General features: G+C 35.3%; 1 protein-coding gene across 2 annotated transcripts in view; it reads right to left on the bottom strand.

The window, feature by feature from the left end:
- LOC115412146 (WD repeat, SAM and U-box domain-containing protein 1) overlaps positions 1–16217 on the bottom strand; it is a 42412-nt gene that overhangs the window by 16668 nt on the left and 9527 nt on the right. Inside the window, exons 3-8 of one of the 2 annotated variants that reach the window (XM_030124471.1) lie at positions 11893–11979; positions 7443–7536; positions 4234–4267; positions 4091–4131; positions 3601–3707; positions 3006–3035 (exon numbers count right to left, since the gene is read on the bottom strand). In XM_030124471.1, coding sequence (XP_029980331.1) covers positions 3006–3035; positions 3601–3707; positions 4091–4131; positions 4234–4267; positions 7443–7536; positions 11893–11979 — 393 coding nt within the window. Of the gene's footprint in view, positions 1–3005; positions 3039–3600; positions 3708–4090; positions 4132–4233; positions 4268–7442; positions 7537–11892; positions 11980–16217 lie in introns of both variants that reach the window. The other variant, XM_030124470.1, reaches the window with a different exon arrangement.

The raw sequence follows: 16217 nt of genomic DNA on the forward strand, positions 1-16217 counted from the left end.
AAAATTCATTAAAAGAATTTGAACTTTGACCTACTTCTCCAAAATGTAAAGAGATCCATTCTGGGTCACTGGCAATATATAAAGTCAATCTGGTATGAATTCAACCAATAATTTTGCTGCAACAGACATGTGAAATTTTGCCCATTGTAAGTAAATGGGGAAAAAAAAGATTTAAAAAGTCATAAAAACTTTAATCTTTGACCTACCTTTCCCAAAATGTAATGACATCTATTCTGAGTCACTGGCAATCTATAAAGCCAATTAGGTATGAATTCACCCAAGAGTTTTGCTGCTACAGATATTTGAAATTTCGCTCATTAGAAGTAAATAAGAAGAAAAAACGATTTTGAAAATTCATAAAAAATGTAAACTTTGACCTACTTTTCCCAAAATGTAATCAGATCTATTCTGGGTCACTGGCAATCTATAAACCCAATTTGGTATGAATTGAACCAATAGTTTTGTTGTTAGAGTGCTAACAAACAAACAAAAAACAAACAGACAAACTAAACTAACAACAATACCCCTTGCCTCCCCTTCGAGGGGCAGGGTAATAAGAGCATCCACAGCACCATAACTCTAGAGAAAACCCTGAGATCATTTCCATACGATCGTGCAGATGCCGTCTGTTGACTGCGAAAACATAGAAATTCCACATGCATGCACAAAAAAGTCTAAAACTGCAACATAAATCCTAAAGCTGTTGAATATATTTGCAACCATAAGTCTCGCTCCAATCACAGTTAGTCAGTGGAATAAAACACTTATTGGGTCTGCACAGCAGTGAGCGGAGTAACACCACATCCTCTCTGCAGCTCAGGCTGATATTGTGTGGAGTCTCCCAGTCTAGGAGGCTGAGTCATGGAAACACTGGGCCAAAAGCAGGAAAGGAGTTTAAACACAGACTGGGACGACTCTGACTGCAGGGTTTAATTACTTGGACAGACACAGGTACGAAGATTGTTTTCATATATCACCTGGAAAACATCTGGTGATACTCTTTCTCTTATTGTCAACGATAAAACAGAAAAATGTAACCATTAATTGGTCTGTTTAGTCACTGCATTACATCTGCATTATTACTCTGTCAAACAACACCAGTGTTTTCAAATAAAAATGGGTATGTCACTCTCTTCTAAAAAAAAAAAAAAAAAAAAATCACTGCATGAGTATATAGGTGCTTCTATGAAACTGGGTTCATTTTGGTACCTGGCACTTTGCCAGCTTTTTTAGCCCCAATAATAAAAAAGAAAATTAGACATATTTACCCCAAGGATGTACCTAATGATGACCTCAGATAAATGCAAAAAAATTATACTCTTACTCTGAACCATCCCAAAATTAATGAATTTTTAATAAAATATTGGGGCTAAAAATAGGACCAAAATTAGGACATGAAAAGCTACCTAAGTGTCAGTGCATTTGATCTGGAAAACATGGCTTAAAATGGTTTCATATACCGCTATAAATAAAGACACTGTCTTAAATTTGAGGGTCCTAGTGGTTTTTCTAATCCGGACATGCAGGTTTTTCATGAATCTCAGTCTCCTTCCAGGTTTCATGTGTAACCCATTGTGTCCACTGGCGTTACACGCGGAACCTGCCCATTTAAACACATATAAATTGTGAGTGATTTTGCCACAGTGGTCACTTTTGTGAAACACTCTGCCTTGCATAATTAGTTTGATTCCCAAAATTTACCTGTGAGAGAATGAAAAGTTATTTGAAAAAATAGTAGCGTGTAATTTTTGTGTCCTTTTTACCGTGTTACATGCAGATTTTTGTATTAAAAAAAAAAGTTAAATAATATAAAAATGTGTTTTATCTGAAAAAAACTCTCTTTTATCTCAGTAAATATTTATTTTTAAAAAAGACCCAAAGTGCTTCCAAATTTGCTTCATAACATTAGTCTACATCTGGTTTGAATTTTTAGCCCCTCTGTCCATTTTTTTGGGACCAGTTTCATAGAAGCACCCATTTGTCTATAAAAAACACAACACCAGTGACAGGAGTCTTCAGAGGACATGTGACTGACAAAAAGGAAAAAAGCATCACCTCGACACGTGACTGGAAAATACAACGAGGTTTAGTTGAGAAAAGTTTGAATGGATTTGTTACGTTCTGGAACAAAACAATGGCGATCAGATATGTTGACCACTTAAGGAATGAATGAATATGTAACTAAATAATAACTAAATAAATAACTAAAATAAAAATACCACAAATAATAACTTTACTCAAACAAAAGTCAAAAAGAAACATAAAACACACTATGGTGGCCCTGAAGGTCAAAACGCATGTGATTAAAATACATTCCATTTTACAGAAGAAGTGCAACAACACTTCTATTTCGACACCTCTGCACAGAAACCATCCATTAAATAAACTCCGAATTGAAGAAAAACTCTTGATAGTGAGCGTTGCAGTGGGTTAAAAAGTACCAAAAAGTGCACAAAGAAATAAAAAAGGTGTTCATCCAGGACGAGAATGGATCAAATCACTCTAAAAAAAAGGCAGAAAACTGTCACAAATAATTGAAAGCAGGTATCTGGAGATAAATGTACGATGTAGAAAACGGCAGAAAGTATTTGAGGAACTTTGATAATAAAAATAAAAATCTTTTATTACTTCAAGGATACGCCATTATGTTTTGACTTCAAAAGCTGTGTTTTTGTTTGTTTTAACACTGAATTGTCTTAGATTCTGTCCAATCACAATCAAGAAGTATTGTCTCGTTCCTTTGTATGATTAGAAATGTTGTCTTATTCCCTCTAGTGTTATTTGACATGAAAATGTGGTCATCTTTTGAGTGTCGTTGTATTTTGACCCCCACAGCCACTGGATTTCAGCTTCTCTAACAAAACTCCATGCTCTAAAACACCTGCGGCTGAACATCCTACACTCTTTCATGTATTAAAGTGTAAAACTAAATGTGAAGCCGTTCCAGTGTGAAGTGTTAATCGTGAAGATTTCTAAAAGCAAAACAGAGTGAGACATTTATTTACCTTGGCACAACGTCTGCCTCGATTCAGGCGCTGCTGAAAAACATAAAAGGGGAAAAACTTTAATGTGTGAAACGAGAGCAAAAAAAAAAAAAAGAGATTAAAGAAAACCGTAAAACAAAACAGAAAGATGGAAGACATAAACAGGCAGATCTTCGCAGAGATGGAATCTGCGTTGTCAACATCAGCCTGACTAATTGCAGATGGGGAGCTTTGGCCCGGTGCAGCTTCAAGGCCTCCAGATGTTTGAAGATTGCACCTTTTCATTTAGTATTCCAAATGTTTTCTTTCATGTTGGGCTGGAACTTTTTTTTTTTTTTAAGAGGATTCACATCTATAACAACAGCTCTCTGAGGCTCAGTGGTAGTTTGCCCTGCTGCACCAATAAACATCAATCACAATTCCTCCTCTAGACATTGTAGCCAGACAGCAATACACATGTAATAGGAGCTGGATATCTCCCAAAACACTCTTTTGGAAGGCTTTGGCGCTCCAAATGGCCTCTGGGTTTTGAACCTCTGCCAGCAGTCTATTTTAAAAGACGAGTGATGGTGCATTTGTAGGTTCCAACCTAAACAAGTCTGCTCCGAGTATTTACCAGTTGTGTCGTCTCCATCTCCTATTCTCCACACAGTCACCGTTCGGTCCATGGAGCCGGTTGCAATCCACGGCATGGTGGGAGACAGAGCAACAGCAGTCACGTACCTGCAGGGAGGAAGAGGAGTGGGGATGAAATGTGAAGGGTGTGTATGAAAGAATGAAACTGGCACAGGAAGAGATCAGCTTTAAAAGTCAGGTTCCCTCTACACTATAAAAAAAAAAAAAACCTAGTCTTAGATCGTACAGTATCTTAAATCCTTTCAAGCACTTCAAAGCGCTCTGCTGGTGCCTACCTGCGGTGCCACTTCAATGACTGTCTGCAAAAGCTGCACTGGAGAATACACTATTGCATCAGCGCACCCAGTGATTCTGGGGAAAAACTAATCAAGCAAAAATCGTACGTCTTGATCTGATCATTGGAGCTCATATTCTGCTGCTCGTGTGATATCTGCAGAGATTGCATAGCAGCAGGAGCTCAGGTCATTTACCTGTCATGCTGGTTCAAAGTGTGAAGCACAGTTCCCAGGTTCTGTAAACAAAGTACAAACACAAATGCTTTGTTATCTCAGGCTGCAATGTTGTTTAAAAAATCAGTCCCACACACATTATGCAAATTAAATGCTAAACTTACCACGTCATATATCACAACACTTTTATCCACAGAGCTGTTGAATAATGAGAGCAAACAAAGTCAACTTATTTTGCACGGTCCGTATTTTGCGTTTGTTTAATAGATTGGATGGAATAAATGGTATTCAAATGTCTGTGAGTGCTACAAACAAAGCACAAATTAATCTTTAATGTACTTGACTTAAAGCCAGAAATAGCAGACGGCCCTAAACAGGAGCTAAACACAACAAAATACACTCCTCCTGTGGCCGACTGAGGGAACAGCAGCGTCGGTGCTCAGCAGTGGCATCTGCTGTTTACAGCTCAGTGAAGAAACAGCATTTAAACAGCAGAGACTCAGCTCAAATGAATACGTCTCAAATGAGCAAGTGAGTTCACAGGGTAGGCAATAATAATAATATAAATGTCATTCTAACACGGGGGTGTCCAACATATGGCCCGTGGCCTAAAACAGGCCCATCAAAGGGTCCAATCTAGCCCATGGGATATTAACCACTGATATTAACAGTCAGTGGTGTTGAAGTGATTTTCGTTCAGGGTCCACAAACAGCCCAGTGTGGACTCAGATGGGTCAGATCAGTAAAATACCATCATAATAACCTATAAATAATGACAACTCCAAATTATTATCTTTGTTTTAGTTTAAAAAAAGTAACATTACATGAAAATGCTCACATTGACAAACTATCCTCTAACAAAAAAATGTGAATAATCAAAAACGGGTCGCAAACTCATTTTCTTTCAGGGGCCACATTCAGCCCCATTTAATCTCCAGTGAGTTGGACCAGTAAAATAAAAGCATAATAACCTATAAATAATGACAACTCCCAATTTTTGCCTTTGTTTTAGTGCAACCCCCCCCCCATTATATTATGAAAATACTTTTATAAACTATCCAAACAAAAAAGATGTGAATAACCTGAAAAAAACTGAAATTTCATAGGAAAAATAAGTGCAATTTTAACAATATTATGCAACTTATCATTTCTACATGTGCATTATTGATCAGCGCTACAAAGACACTAAACACGTAGTAACAGGCAGAAAATAGTTAAAATTGTGCTTAATTTTCTTTAGACATTTTATTTTGTTCATATTTGTTCAGGTTATTCACATTTTATTTTTACAGGATAGTTGGAAAATGAAAATATTTTCATAATTTAATGTTATTTTTTGCACTAAAACAAAGACAAAAATTTGAAGTTGTCATTATTTATAGGCATAATGTAATATTATTTTTTTCACATCAAACCAAGAAGAAAATATGAGGTCATTATTTTTTGTAGGTTATTATGTTGTTATTTGACTGTAGATCACATTGGTCCGTATGAAGAACCTGAACTAAAATGAGTTCAATAGCCTTGACTGTGGAATTTTTGGACTTTGCAAATTCATCCCATTGGCTGGATTGGAACCTTTGGCGGGCCGCATTTGGCCCCCGGACCGCATGTTTGAGACCCCTGATCTAAAACGTCTTAAGAGAAGTAAGTGCAATTTTTTCTTTTCATTGAATTTATTTCGTTCATGGTTGTGCATTTCATCAGCAGACATTCACTAATCATCAGGTGAACAAACATATACACACCCATGCTCGAAAAAGAGCAGGATGAAGAAAATCTTATTTTTCCTGCCCCCCTCTAAATAATAATAGCCTTAATGGTTAGTGATACACAACTAGCTATAAAATCATACTGTATAAAATCAGACAAACCAAACAAAATACATCCAAAGATAATACAAAATGAATACAAAACCAAGTGCAAAACTACATGTCCAGGAAATTCCAAACAAACAAAACATAGGTAAATATGTACCTGATGAAATGATCCAAAACAATTACGATACCAGACCAAAATAAGTAAATATTTTAACAATACTCTGCCTGTTATTACATGTTTAGTACCTTTGTAGATCCACTGTGATCTCCAAGTTGCACATGTCTAAATGATAAACAGAGGTATGGTATTTTTTCACTATTATTTTACTGGTCTGGCCCATTTGAGATCATTTTGGGCTGTACAGTATGTGGCCCCTGAACTAAAATAAGTTTGACACCCCTGTAGGGATGTAACAATTACCGGTATAATGATAAACCGCGGTAAAATTGCAGATGGTTAGTATTACCGTTTAAATTCTAATTATCATGATAACCGGGTTTGATTACCACACTTTTAGGGGAAAAAACGCCTTTGTAAAGATGTGCTTTTATGTCAAATATTTGAGTATAGTTTTAATTTATTACAATTTTAATTGTATATACCTAATATTTGGAACCAATATTCACTTTTAAAGTCTTTGAAAAGGTTTGTTAAGTATCTTTGTCTTATTTATGCAATAAATTATATACATTTTTCAAATCGGATTTTATATATTTGTTTGTGTTTTCTGTCCTTTTATGTTGATATAGTAGGTTAAAGTGAAAAAAATAATTGATAGATGATATAGATGAAGTTGTGCTGAAAATAAAAGATCCCAAACATGGGTATAGTAAACATTTGTTTATATATTATATAAAGGCAAAATCAAAAGGACTGAAAAATGGACAAAATAGACTCAGACCACAAAGGGTTAATATTTGAATGTTTCTGCCAACAGAAAGTACATTGTACCAATTATTTTATTTGGTTTTTTTTTTTTTTTTTTCAAAATACAACTTGGTTAAATTATTTCCGTGTGTGTACAAGTACTTTTTGAACATTTTGAGCACAATTTCAACAATACCGTGATAATAATGATAACCGTGATAATTTTGGTCACAATAACCGTGATATGAAATTTTCATATCGTTACATCCCTACACCCCTGGTACAGAGACTCAAGCTGCAAAGGGGAAAAACACACAATGAGTGGTTACTGGAATGAAAATCAAGTGTAAGTGTCATATTAAGTAACTGTCAGTGGCTCAAACTGTAAGTGATCTTCAAAAATTGCCAAATATTATAGATAAGTTGTTAAAATTGCAGTGTTTTTTTTTTGTTTTTTTTTTAAGACATTTCAGTTTGTTTACGGTTGTTCATGTTATTCCCATTTTTTTAAGTAATGATTTTAATATGTAATGTAATGTAATAACTGTGTCACTGGTATTATTTTACCGGTCCACTTGAGATCACATTGAACTAAAATGAGTTTGACATCCCTGTTCTAACACATATGCACAAATCAATAGTCAGTTGCTGTTGTAAAAAATACTGGGAATTGATGTTGTTTTACCCTGAGACGACCAGTTCTCCATCAGAGGAGAAGGCGCAGGACAGGACGGGGGCCGACTGAGCGGTCAGAGTGTGGAGCAGCTTCATGACACAGCCTGAGGTGGACGACAGACACACACCGGGTGAAGAGTTTACAACACAACCTGCAGTCGCTACACAAATCACTGGCTCACACAGACACACACTTTAAAGGGCAACAGACTGAACTTGTTGTCAATAAGTGCTTCGGTGTCCCGCTGGCTCACAGCTGTGCTGCGCGCTGACAGCGGCTTGGAAACAAACGATTTTCCTGTTGGCAGTAAACCTTAAGATAAGTCGTACATTAACACACAGACGTGCTGCTGGTTGATAATCGACTGTACAGTAACGCTCTGAGCCAACACTGATCTGTTCTGGAGCAGCAGACGGAGAACAGGTACATTTAGCTTGAACATAGGTTGGATCCTTTGTTACATACATGCATGTTTATGAATAGAATAGAATAGAATAGAATAGAATAGAATAGAATAGAATAGAATAGAATAGAATAGAATAGAATAGAATAGAATACAACAGAATAGAACAGAATAGAATACAACAGAAAAGAACAGAATAGAACAGAATAGAATACAACAGAACAGAATAGAATAGAATAGAATAGAATAGAATAGAATAGAATAGAATAGAATAGAATAGAATAGAACAGAACAAACAGAACAGAACAAAACAGAACAAACAGAACAGAACAGAACAAAACAGAATAGAATAGAATAGAATAGAACACAATAGAATAGAATAGAATAGAATAGAACAGAATAGAATACAACAGAAAAGAACAGAATAGAACAGAATAGAATACAACAGAACAGAATAGAATAGAATAGAACAGAACAAACAGAACAGAACAAAACAGAACAAACAGAATAGAACAGAACAAAACAGAATAGAATAGAATAGAATAGAATAGAATAGAATAGAATACAACAGAATAGAATAGAATAGAATAGAATAGAATAGAACAGAACAAACAGAACAGAACAAAACAGAACAAACAGAATAGAACAGAACAAAACAGAATAGAATAGAATAGAATAGAATGGAACAGAACACAATAGAATAGAATAGAATAGAACAGAACACAATAGAATAGAATAGAATAGAATAGAATAGAACAGAAGAGAATAGAACAAACAGAATAGAATAGAATAAAATAGAATAGAATAGAATAGAATAGAATAGAATAGAATAGAATAGAATAGAATAGAATAGATCAGATCCAAACATATGCAGTAGTAGGTTAACTGGTTCATCTAAACTGTCCATAGGTGTGAATGTCAGAGTGACTGTTCGTTCGTCTCTATATGTCCAGGTTGTTATTGAAAATGAGTGTCAGCAGGGTTTCAACTTTTTCCCTAAAATTATTTTCCAGGACTTTTCCAGGACATTTTTAGCTGCTACAGAGACAAGTTACCACATCGTGCACTAATCCATTCCCCCTGCCCCCCTCATTCTTTGGAAGTGTTCTTTTCTACAGTTGTAACTTTCATTAACCCAGATTGTTTCTATGTTTATTACTCAGACATTTGATGTGCATTCTATGGCTATAATTTCATTCATTCGTTCATTCATTATCTGAACCTGCTTTATCCTCACTAGGATCACTGGAGCCTATCCCAGCTACTTATGGGTGAAGGCGGGGTACACCCTGGACATGTCACCAGTTCACCACAGGGCTGACACACAGAGACAAACAATCACTCTCACATTCACACCTATGGGCAATTTAGATTAACCAGTTAACCTATCAGTGCATGTGTTTGGATGGTGGGAGGAAGCCAGAGTACCTGTAGAGAACCCACGCAGACACGGGGAGAACATGCAAACTCTGGCTAGAATTTATCTATGAAAAATAATTATGACAAATGTATGATAGAACAATGCAAACACACCCACAGACTACATCGTAGCACTTCGTTAGCATGACCAAACTGGAGTTACAATGTTCAACTGGACAATTCCCAACCCAACTTTCTCTTCTCCCTTACTTTCTCTCCTGCACTTCCTCTAAAAATATTTGTATATTTTCAGGCACACAAGGTCACAAGGCAGGGGGAGGATAAATAACTTTCCAGGATAACTTAACTGTTTCCAGGACATTTGACCTTTTTTTTCCTCATTTTCCAGGAGAGAATTGGTCAATCATTTTCCAGGTTTTCGAGGATGCGTGGGAACCCTGATCAGTTCTCAACTAACTTACCCGGTTAAGTAAAGGTTAAATTAAATAAATACGTACATGGAATTGAAAAGGCTTTATTGTCATTGCAAAAATACCACTGTACAGTGCAATGAAATGTGGTTTTACATTCTATTCTATTCTATTCTATTCTATTCTATTATTCTAGGTCTACACTTAACCTCAGGCATGTACATCTTAGAGAAAATAAACACCAGTCACAGAGCAGCAGAGGATGCTCCTGGCTGTGGGATATGATGACATAGATCATGTGACGACATCATCTGTTTTGTTTATTCTCTATACATTGTGTAACAAATCACATCCCTTGCAGTAATGTTTTATTAGAATTTGGACGTTTTGCCTTCATCAATATGACACAGAACGCAGTAGTAATCCCTGAATGGAATTATTTGCATGGAAGTTACAAATAAAGAAGAGAATAATGTAGTGTAATTTAGTACACTATAGTTATTATAATGAGTTGTTAATTGAATTAACAGAACAGTTACTATATTGTAATACAAGGATCCTGATATTAACCCATAAAGACCCAGTACTATTTTTGTGGCAGTTCCCAAATGATTTTTTTTCTCTATTTTTAACCTTTCTTAAGTGATTAATCATTAATCATTTACTCTAATATTCTACTCTGTATTTAGCCTTTTTCATTGAAAATTAGATGTTTTTCTATATTTAATGTGCTGATTATGTAGATGTTCATTAAAGCTCAGATTAAAGTTGAGGGTTATTATTTCCAAAACAGAGAACATTGAAGAAAAAGATAGTTTTTCTGCAAAATATATCATTAACTAAACACAAAATAAGTGTCTCCAACTACTGTCACTGATCCAACTGCATTGTTTTTACTGGTGAATCAATGTTGTAGAAGATGACAGTCTTTCCACGTTCACTACAGAGCCTCTGAACGAAATGGGTCTTATCTGATGACCATGAAAAGATAACAAACTGCATTTCACACCAAAAATTGACATGGATTGATAGGATTACTGGATCAACAGGTATTAAACATTTTATATCAGTGAATGGGTTTGTTCGCCAGTGGATGTTTCGTCTTTATATTTAGATTATAAAAAGTACACAGTGATAGAAGATTTGTGTTCGATCATCAACTCCCTGATTGTATCTGTTGTGTTCCAAATTATATTTTTTACAGCATTATGTTGTGTGTTCTTGAGATAAAACTGTATGAATGTTAACCAAACATGGAGGAGAGTGAACATGATATGGAACAGGATATTTCAGACTCAAAATGAAAGAAGGGCTCTACTGTAGCTGGACCAGAAAACCATCCTTTTTACCTGTTAATATTTTATGTTATTAAATGCTTAATTGAAAATTTGTGCAGAGTATTTTCTCATCATTTGTCATTTTATACGACTGATTTATTCATGGACTGGACAGAAAAGGTGTTGTATCTAGATCTGGAAATGAAATGATCTACACATGGATATGAGATTAAAGCACAGCCCTTCTGCAGTGGGAACTAAAAGAGCAGCAGGACTGAAATGATTAAAAATGTGATCCACGGTGCTTCTATTCTGCACTGGAAAAAAACATCTCTTTTGACTATACAGCCAAAAAAAAACACACGACTGCCCCACACGGCGTACAGCAGAACACCACACCTTTGAACTACATCCTTGAGAAATGAAATGAGGACAGATATTGGTTGGTTTTTGTCCTTCTACAAGCTGCTCTGATAAAAAAAAAAAAAAAAAAAAATCCCCATGGACTGCAGCAGGTCACCGTATGGGACACATCCTCCCCAGAAACAGCTGTTACCACGGCAACACATCTTAGCAAATAACAACATGGCTTGTTCATAGACTAATAATTAAACAGTGTGTAGCCTGGTTACAAAACACATGAACATGCACAAAATATTCGTGTTCTGCTGCCGGTTGGACACAATATAAATGTCACAGCAGATATATGCACCTGATTCCACTTCACACGCCGACACTCAAACACACACACATACACACTGCTGTATTTCAGCAGAATGTCTTAAAGTGATCCATTATTAATGAGTCGGTCTGCAGCTGATTTATTCCACACACTAATAAAATTCTTCAGTTCTGCAGAGAGATTTCAAGGTTAAAGCCGTCTGCAGCCTCTCTCTCTCTCCCTTTTCCTATGTCTCTCTCTCGCTCCTGGTGGAGTTATAGACACTGAGCTCTTTCAGTGGAGTGGACGGGTGGAGGGGTCATCCTACCTGCTCCTTCACGCTGCGAAACAATCCATATTTTCAGCTGGCTGTCCTGTCCACAGGAGGCCAGTCGAAACTCCACACAGCAGCCATCTGCAGGACAGAAGCAGACACACACACACACACACACACCCCACGCCTTTCAGTGTTTGTGCTTGACTGAACTGAATATAAGTCAACAAATAGGATCTGACGGCCTGTTTGTGAAGTCTAAGAACACATACAGTTGTGCTCATGAGTTCACGTACCCTCGCAGAATTTGTGATTCTTCGGCCGTTTTTCACAGAATATGAATGATAATACAAAAACTTTTCTTTCACTTGTGGCTAGTGGTTGAGTGAAGACATTTATTATCAGACAAATGTGTTTGCTCTTTTTAATATCATACTGACACTGCCCCACCCACTCATGTTCAATGGATGGAGGACCTCATGTCTGGTATGCGTCTGGAAAAAAATCTACTATTCCCTTCACTTCTCTGATATAAAATTTGACAAGATATGGGACCCTTAAAGACTTACTTCCACAACTCAAAAACCCTCTGACTTCTTCTGCAAACTATTATTTAATTTTTTGTGTCATGTGGGCCTCTAAAGCACAGGTGTCAAACATGCAGCCCGGGGGCCAAATCCGGCCCGCCAAAGGATCCAATGTGGCCCATAGGATGGATTTGTGAAATGCACTGAAGATATTAACAATCGAGGATGTCAAAATCATTTTAATTCAGATTCCACATACAGATCAATTAGATATCAAGTGGGTCAGAACAGTAAAATACAATCATATTAAACCTATAAATAATGAAAACAGCAAATTTTCTCTTTGTTTTAGTGTAAACAAGTAAAATTACTTGAAAATGTTTATATTAAAAAACTGTTATTTTGCAAAAAAAATGTGAAAAACCTGAAATGTCTTAAGATAAGTAAATGCAATTGCACCAATATTCTTCCTGTAATTAAATGTATTGTGTATTTGTAATTGTAATGTAAGCTGTAATGCACAGGTGTAAATGATAAACTGATAATCCGAGGCAGAATATTGTTAAAATTACACTTTTTTTTCTTAAGACGTTTCCAGTTGTTCATGTGATTCAGATTTTTATAGAAGTTAACATTTTCATAATTTAATTTTACTTTTTCACTGTTATTATTTTACTGGTCCGGCCCACTTGAGATCATATTAGGCTGAATGTGGAACTGAACAAAAATAAGTTTGACACTCCTGCTCTAAAGGCAGTAAATCAATGGTCCTTGTTTCTCTTTTTTTTTTTTTTTTTTGGGGGGGGGTTGTTTTTTGGTGGTTTCTTTTGTTTCAGAGTTTGATGTTTGTTTCCTGTATTGAAAAACTTCATCTTTAATTGAACATGTATCTCTTCATTCATGCCAGAAAATCAATTTTAAAAATATTTTATTTAAATTGTACTGACAACAGAAACTATCCAAATGACCCTGATCTAAAGTTGGCATGCCCTAGTTCTTAATCCTCTGTACTGGCTCCTTTAACATCAATGACAGTTTGAAGTCTTTAGTGGTAGTTGTGGATGAGGTTTTTTATTTTCTCAGATGGTAAAGCTGCCCATTCTTCTTGGCAAAAACACCTTCAGTTCTTTTAAGATTTTGGGTTTTCTACCATGAACTGCATGTTTCAGACCTCCCCAAAGTGGCTGAATGATATTGCGGTCATTAGACTGAGATGACCACTCCTTCACTTTCACTTTTTTTCTGCTGTAGCCAATGACAGGTCGACTTGTCCTTGTGTTTTAGGTCATTGTCATGTTGAAACATCCAAGACCGTCCCATGTGCATTCTGTCAGGGTATGTAAACTTATGAGCACAACTGAACGGAAGATAAATGATGAAAGATGAATTCCCCTTCGATACAGCTAATGTTATTTTAACCCTTTCATGCATAGTGGTCACTCCAGTGGACATCTATTCTACAGCTGTTCTCTTGTATATTCATGGGTTTTGTTGTTTTAGTTCCCTATCAGCCAACACAGTGGACACTTATGCACCATCCCATACACTGCAATTCATATAATTACTGTAACTTTGCTGTTCTCGATAAACCTGATCTGCACTAACATGTCTGCGTGTAAATAATTGCTAGTTGTTATTAGACTGTAATTAACAGTTTTCTTCGACAAAAAGATTTTTTTATGCATATTATCTCCATGAAGTGAGTAATAACCAGTATTAGAGTATGATAAAAATGTGAGAAAACATCAGATTTGCTGCATTAAAAATGTTTTTATTTCATAGTTTTCACACAGTATATCACTTTCTATTTTTGCTTTTTAACCCTTTCATGCATGAATTATAAAGACCTTAGTCAAAAAAATTTTCTTGAGTGTTTTTATTCCTCCTTGGGCATGAAAAAACCAATGCAATCAAATTTTTTTCTTTCATTGAGTTACAAAAATGTTCATGCATCACATTTTTGAAGTAAAGAAACATGTGTTTAAATCCCAATATCAGAAAGTGATACCAAAACAATGCAATAAAAACATTTTTTAATGCTGCTAATCTGATGTTTTCTCCCATTTTAACATATTCTAATGCTAGTTATTACTCACTTCATGGAGATAGCATGCAAAAAAACCTTTGTGTCTAACAGATACCAAGTGATTTACACTCAAACATGTTAGTCCAGATCAGTTTTATCAAGAACAGCAAAGGCACAGTAATGGTCTGAATGTCAGTGTATATTGGGTTGGTGCATAAGTGTCCACTGTGTTGGCTGATATGGAACTAAAACAACAAAACCCATGAATATACAAGAGAACAGCTGGAGAATAACTGTCCACTGTAGTGACCACTATGCATGAAAGGGTTAAATACATGTTTCTTTGCTTCAAACATTAAACGCTTGGTGTCCAGCTGAGTGGACATTTTTCTAACTCCATAAAAAAATAGGTTCATTAAAAAAATTTCAATCACATTGTTTTTTTCATGCCTAAAGAGGAACAAAAACACTCAGGGAAAAAAAAATCTTTAAGGTTCTCATAATTTATGCATCAAAGTGTTAAACATTCACACTGCTGAATTCCCTTTGCAGCCTCTTTCTCCTTAGTACTTTCTGCAACTGTAGACAATAGTGAAAAAAACTATTTAAGTCCTTTACTTAACCCTTTCATGAATTATTCCAAAACTGAGTGGGATGAGTACTCCCAAATAAGACTTAAATGTGTCAAATTGAATTATTTTCACTGAGATAAATATATTACAGTCTTAAACAGAACTTTAATGATAAATATATATATTTTTAGCATAGTGTCCTCTTTCCATAAAGAAAACATATGATTGAGGTAGGAAAACTGAACCTCAAAGGTAACTGTAGTGAATGTTTCACATCAGTGGTAATATCAATTACCTGAAAATAACTTATTACCTGATAATGCAGAAAAAAATATGAATTAATCACACAATTCATGTAGAAATGTGGTTGTTGTAGTGCTATAATAAGGCCAAATACAGCTAATTAGGAGTAATTGTTGAAAAACATAAGATCAGATATAGGTTTGAACACCATGAACAAAAGGGTTAAAATATCAAAACATAAATACCTCATTATATTAGAGTGCACAAGTCAAAGTCCATCTGACTGAAACACGTCATTATTAGATTATTGAGAGTGAAGCATCTGTTCTGTCTGCTGGAGCTACTTTCAAATACTTTATATTTAGTTTCATATTCAAGGAGTCATATTTGACAAAAAAAAGAAAAAAGAATCTCTAATAAAGAAATCTATTTTTAGTGGTAAGACTTGTTCTCTAATCTTTGACTTTTAGTGACATTAGATGATTTGATCTTTTTTTGTAATGAAATACAGTTGCGGAAAAATTATTAGACCACCCCTTGTTTTTTTCAGTTTCTTGTTCATTTTAAGGCACATTTGTTTGGACAAATATTATAATAACAACAAAAATAGCTAATAACAGTTTAATGTCAGAGCTGATATCTAACCATTTTCCATGTTTTCTTGATAATAACCAAAATCACTTCCGTTCTTACATCAGTATCTATGTCATTGTACTGACAAAAACAGTGCTTTTATACATTCCATGTTTTCTTTTCTGTCTGTTTTAGTCACATGATACACACAGGAGTTAGTACTTGATTGCATAACCATTGTTTTTGATGACTTTTGATGGTCTAATAATTTTTTCCGCGACTGTATGTGATAAAGTCAATGCATCTGAAACAGGATGAACGGTATGTTTCTGTATAAAAGCTTTTATATTATTGTGTAAAATCTGTATTTTTAAAGTAACAAGTAGGTAAATCTTTCAAATAAGTGCAGTGGAGTAAAAAGTACAAACCTTTCCTCTG

Source organism: Sphaeramia orbicularis, chromosome 21, assembly GCF_902148855.1.
Source record: "Sphaeramia orbicularis chromosome 21, fSphaOr1.1, whole genome shotgun sequence".
In the NCBI taxonomy this organism is placed as follows: Eukaryota; Metazoa; Chordata; class Actinopteri; order Kurtiformes; family Apogonidae; genus Sphaeramia; species Sphaeramia orbicularis.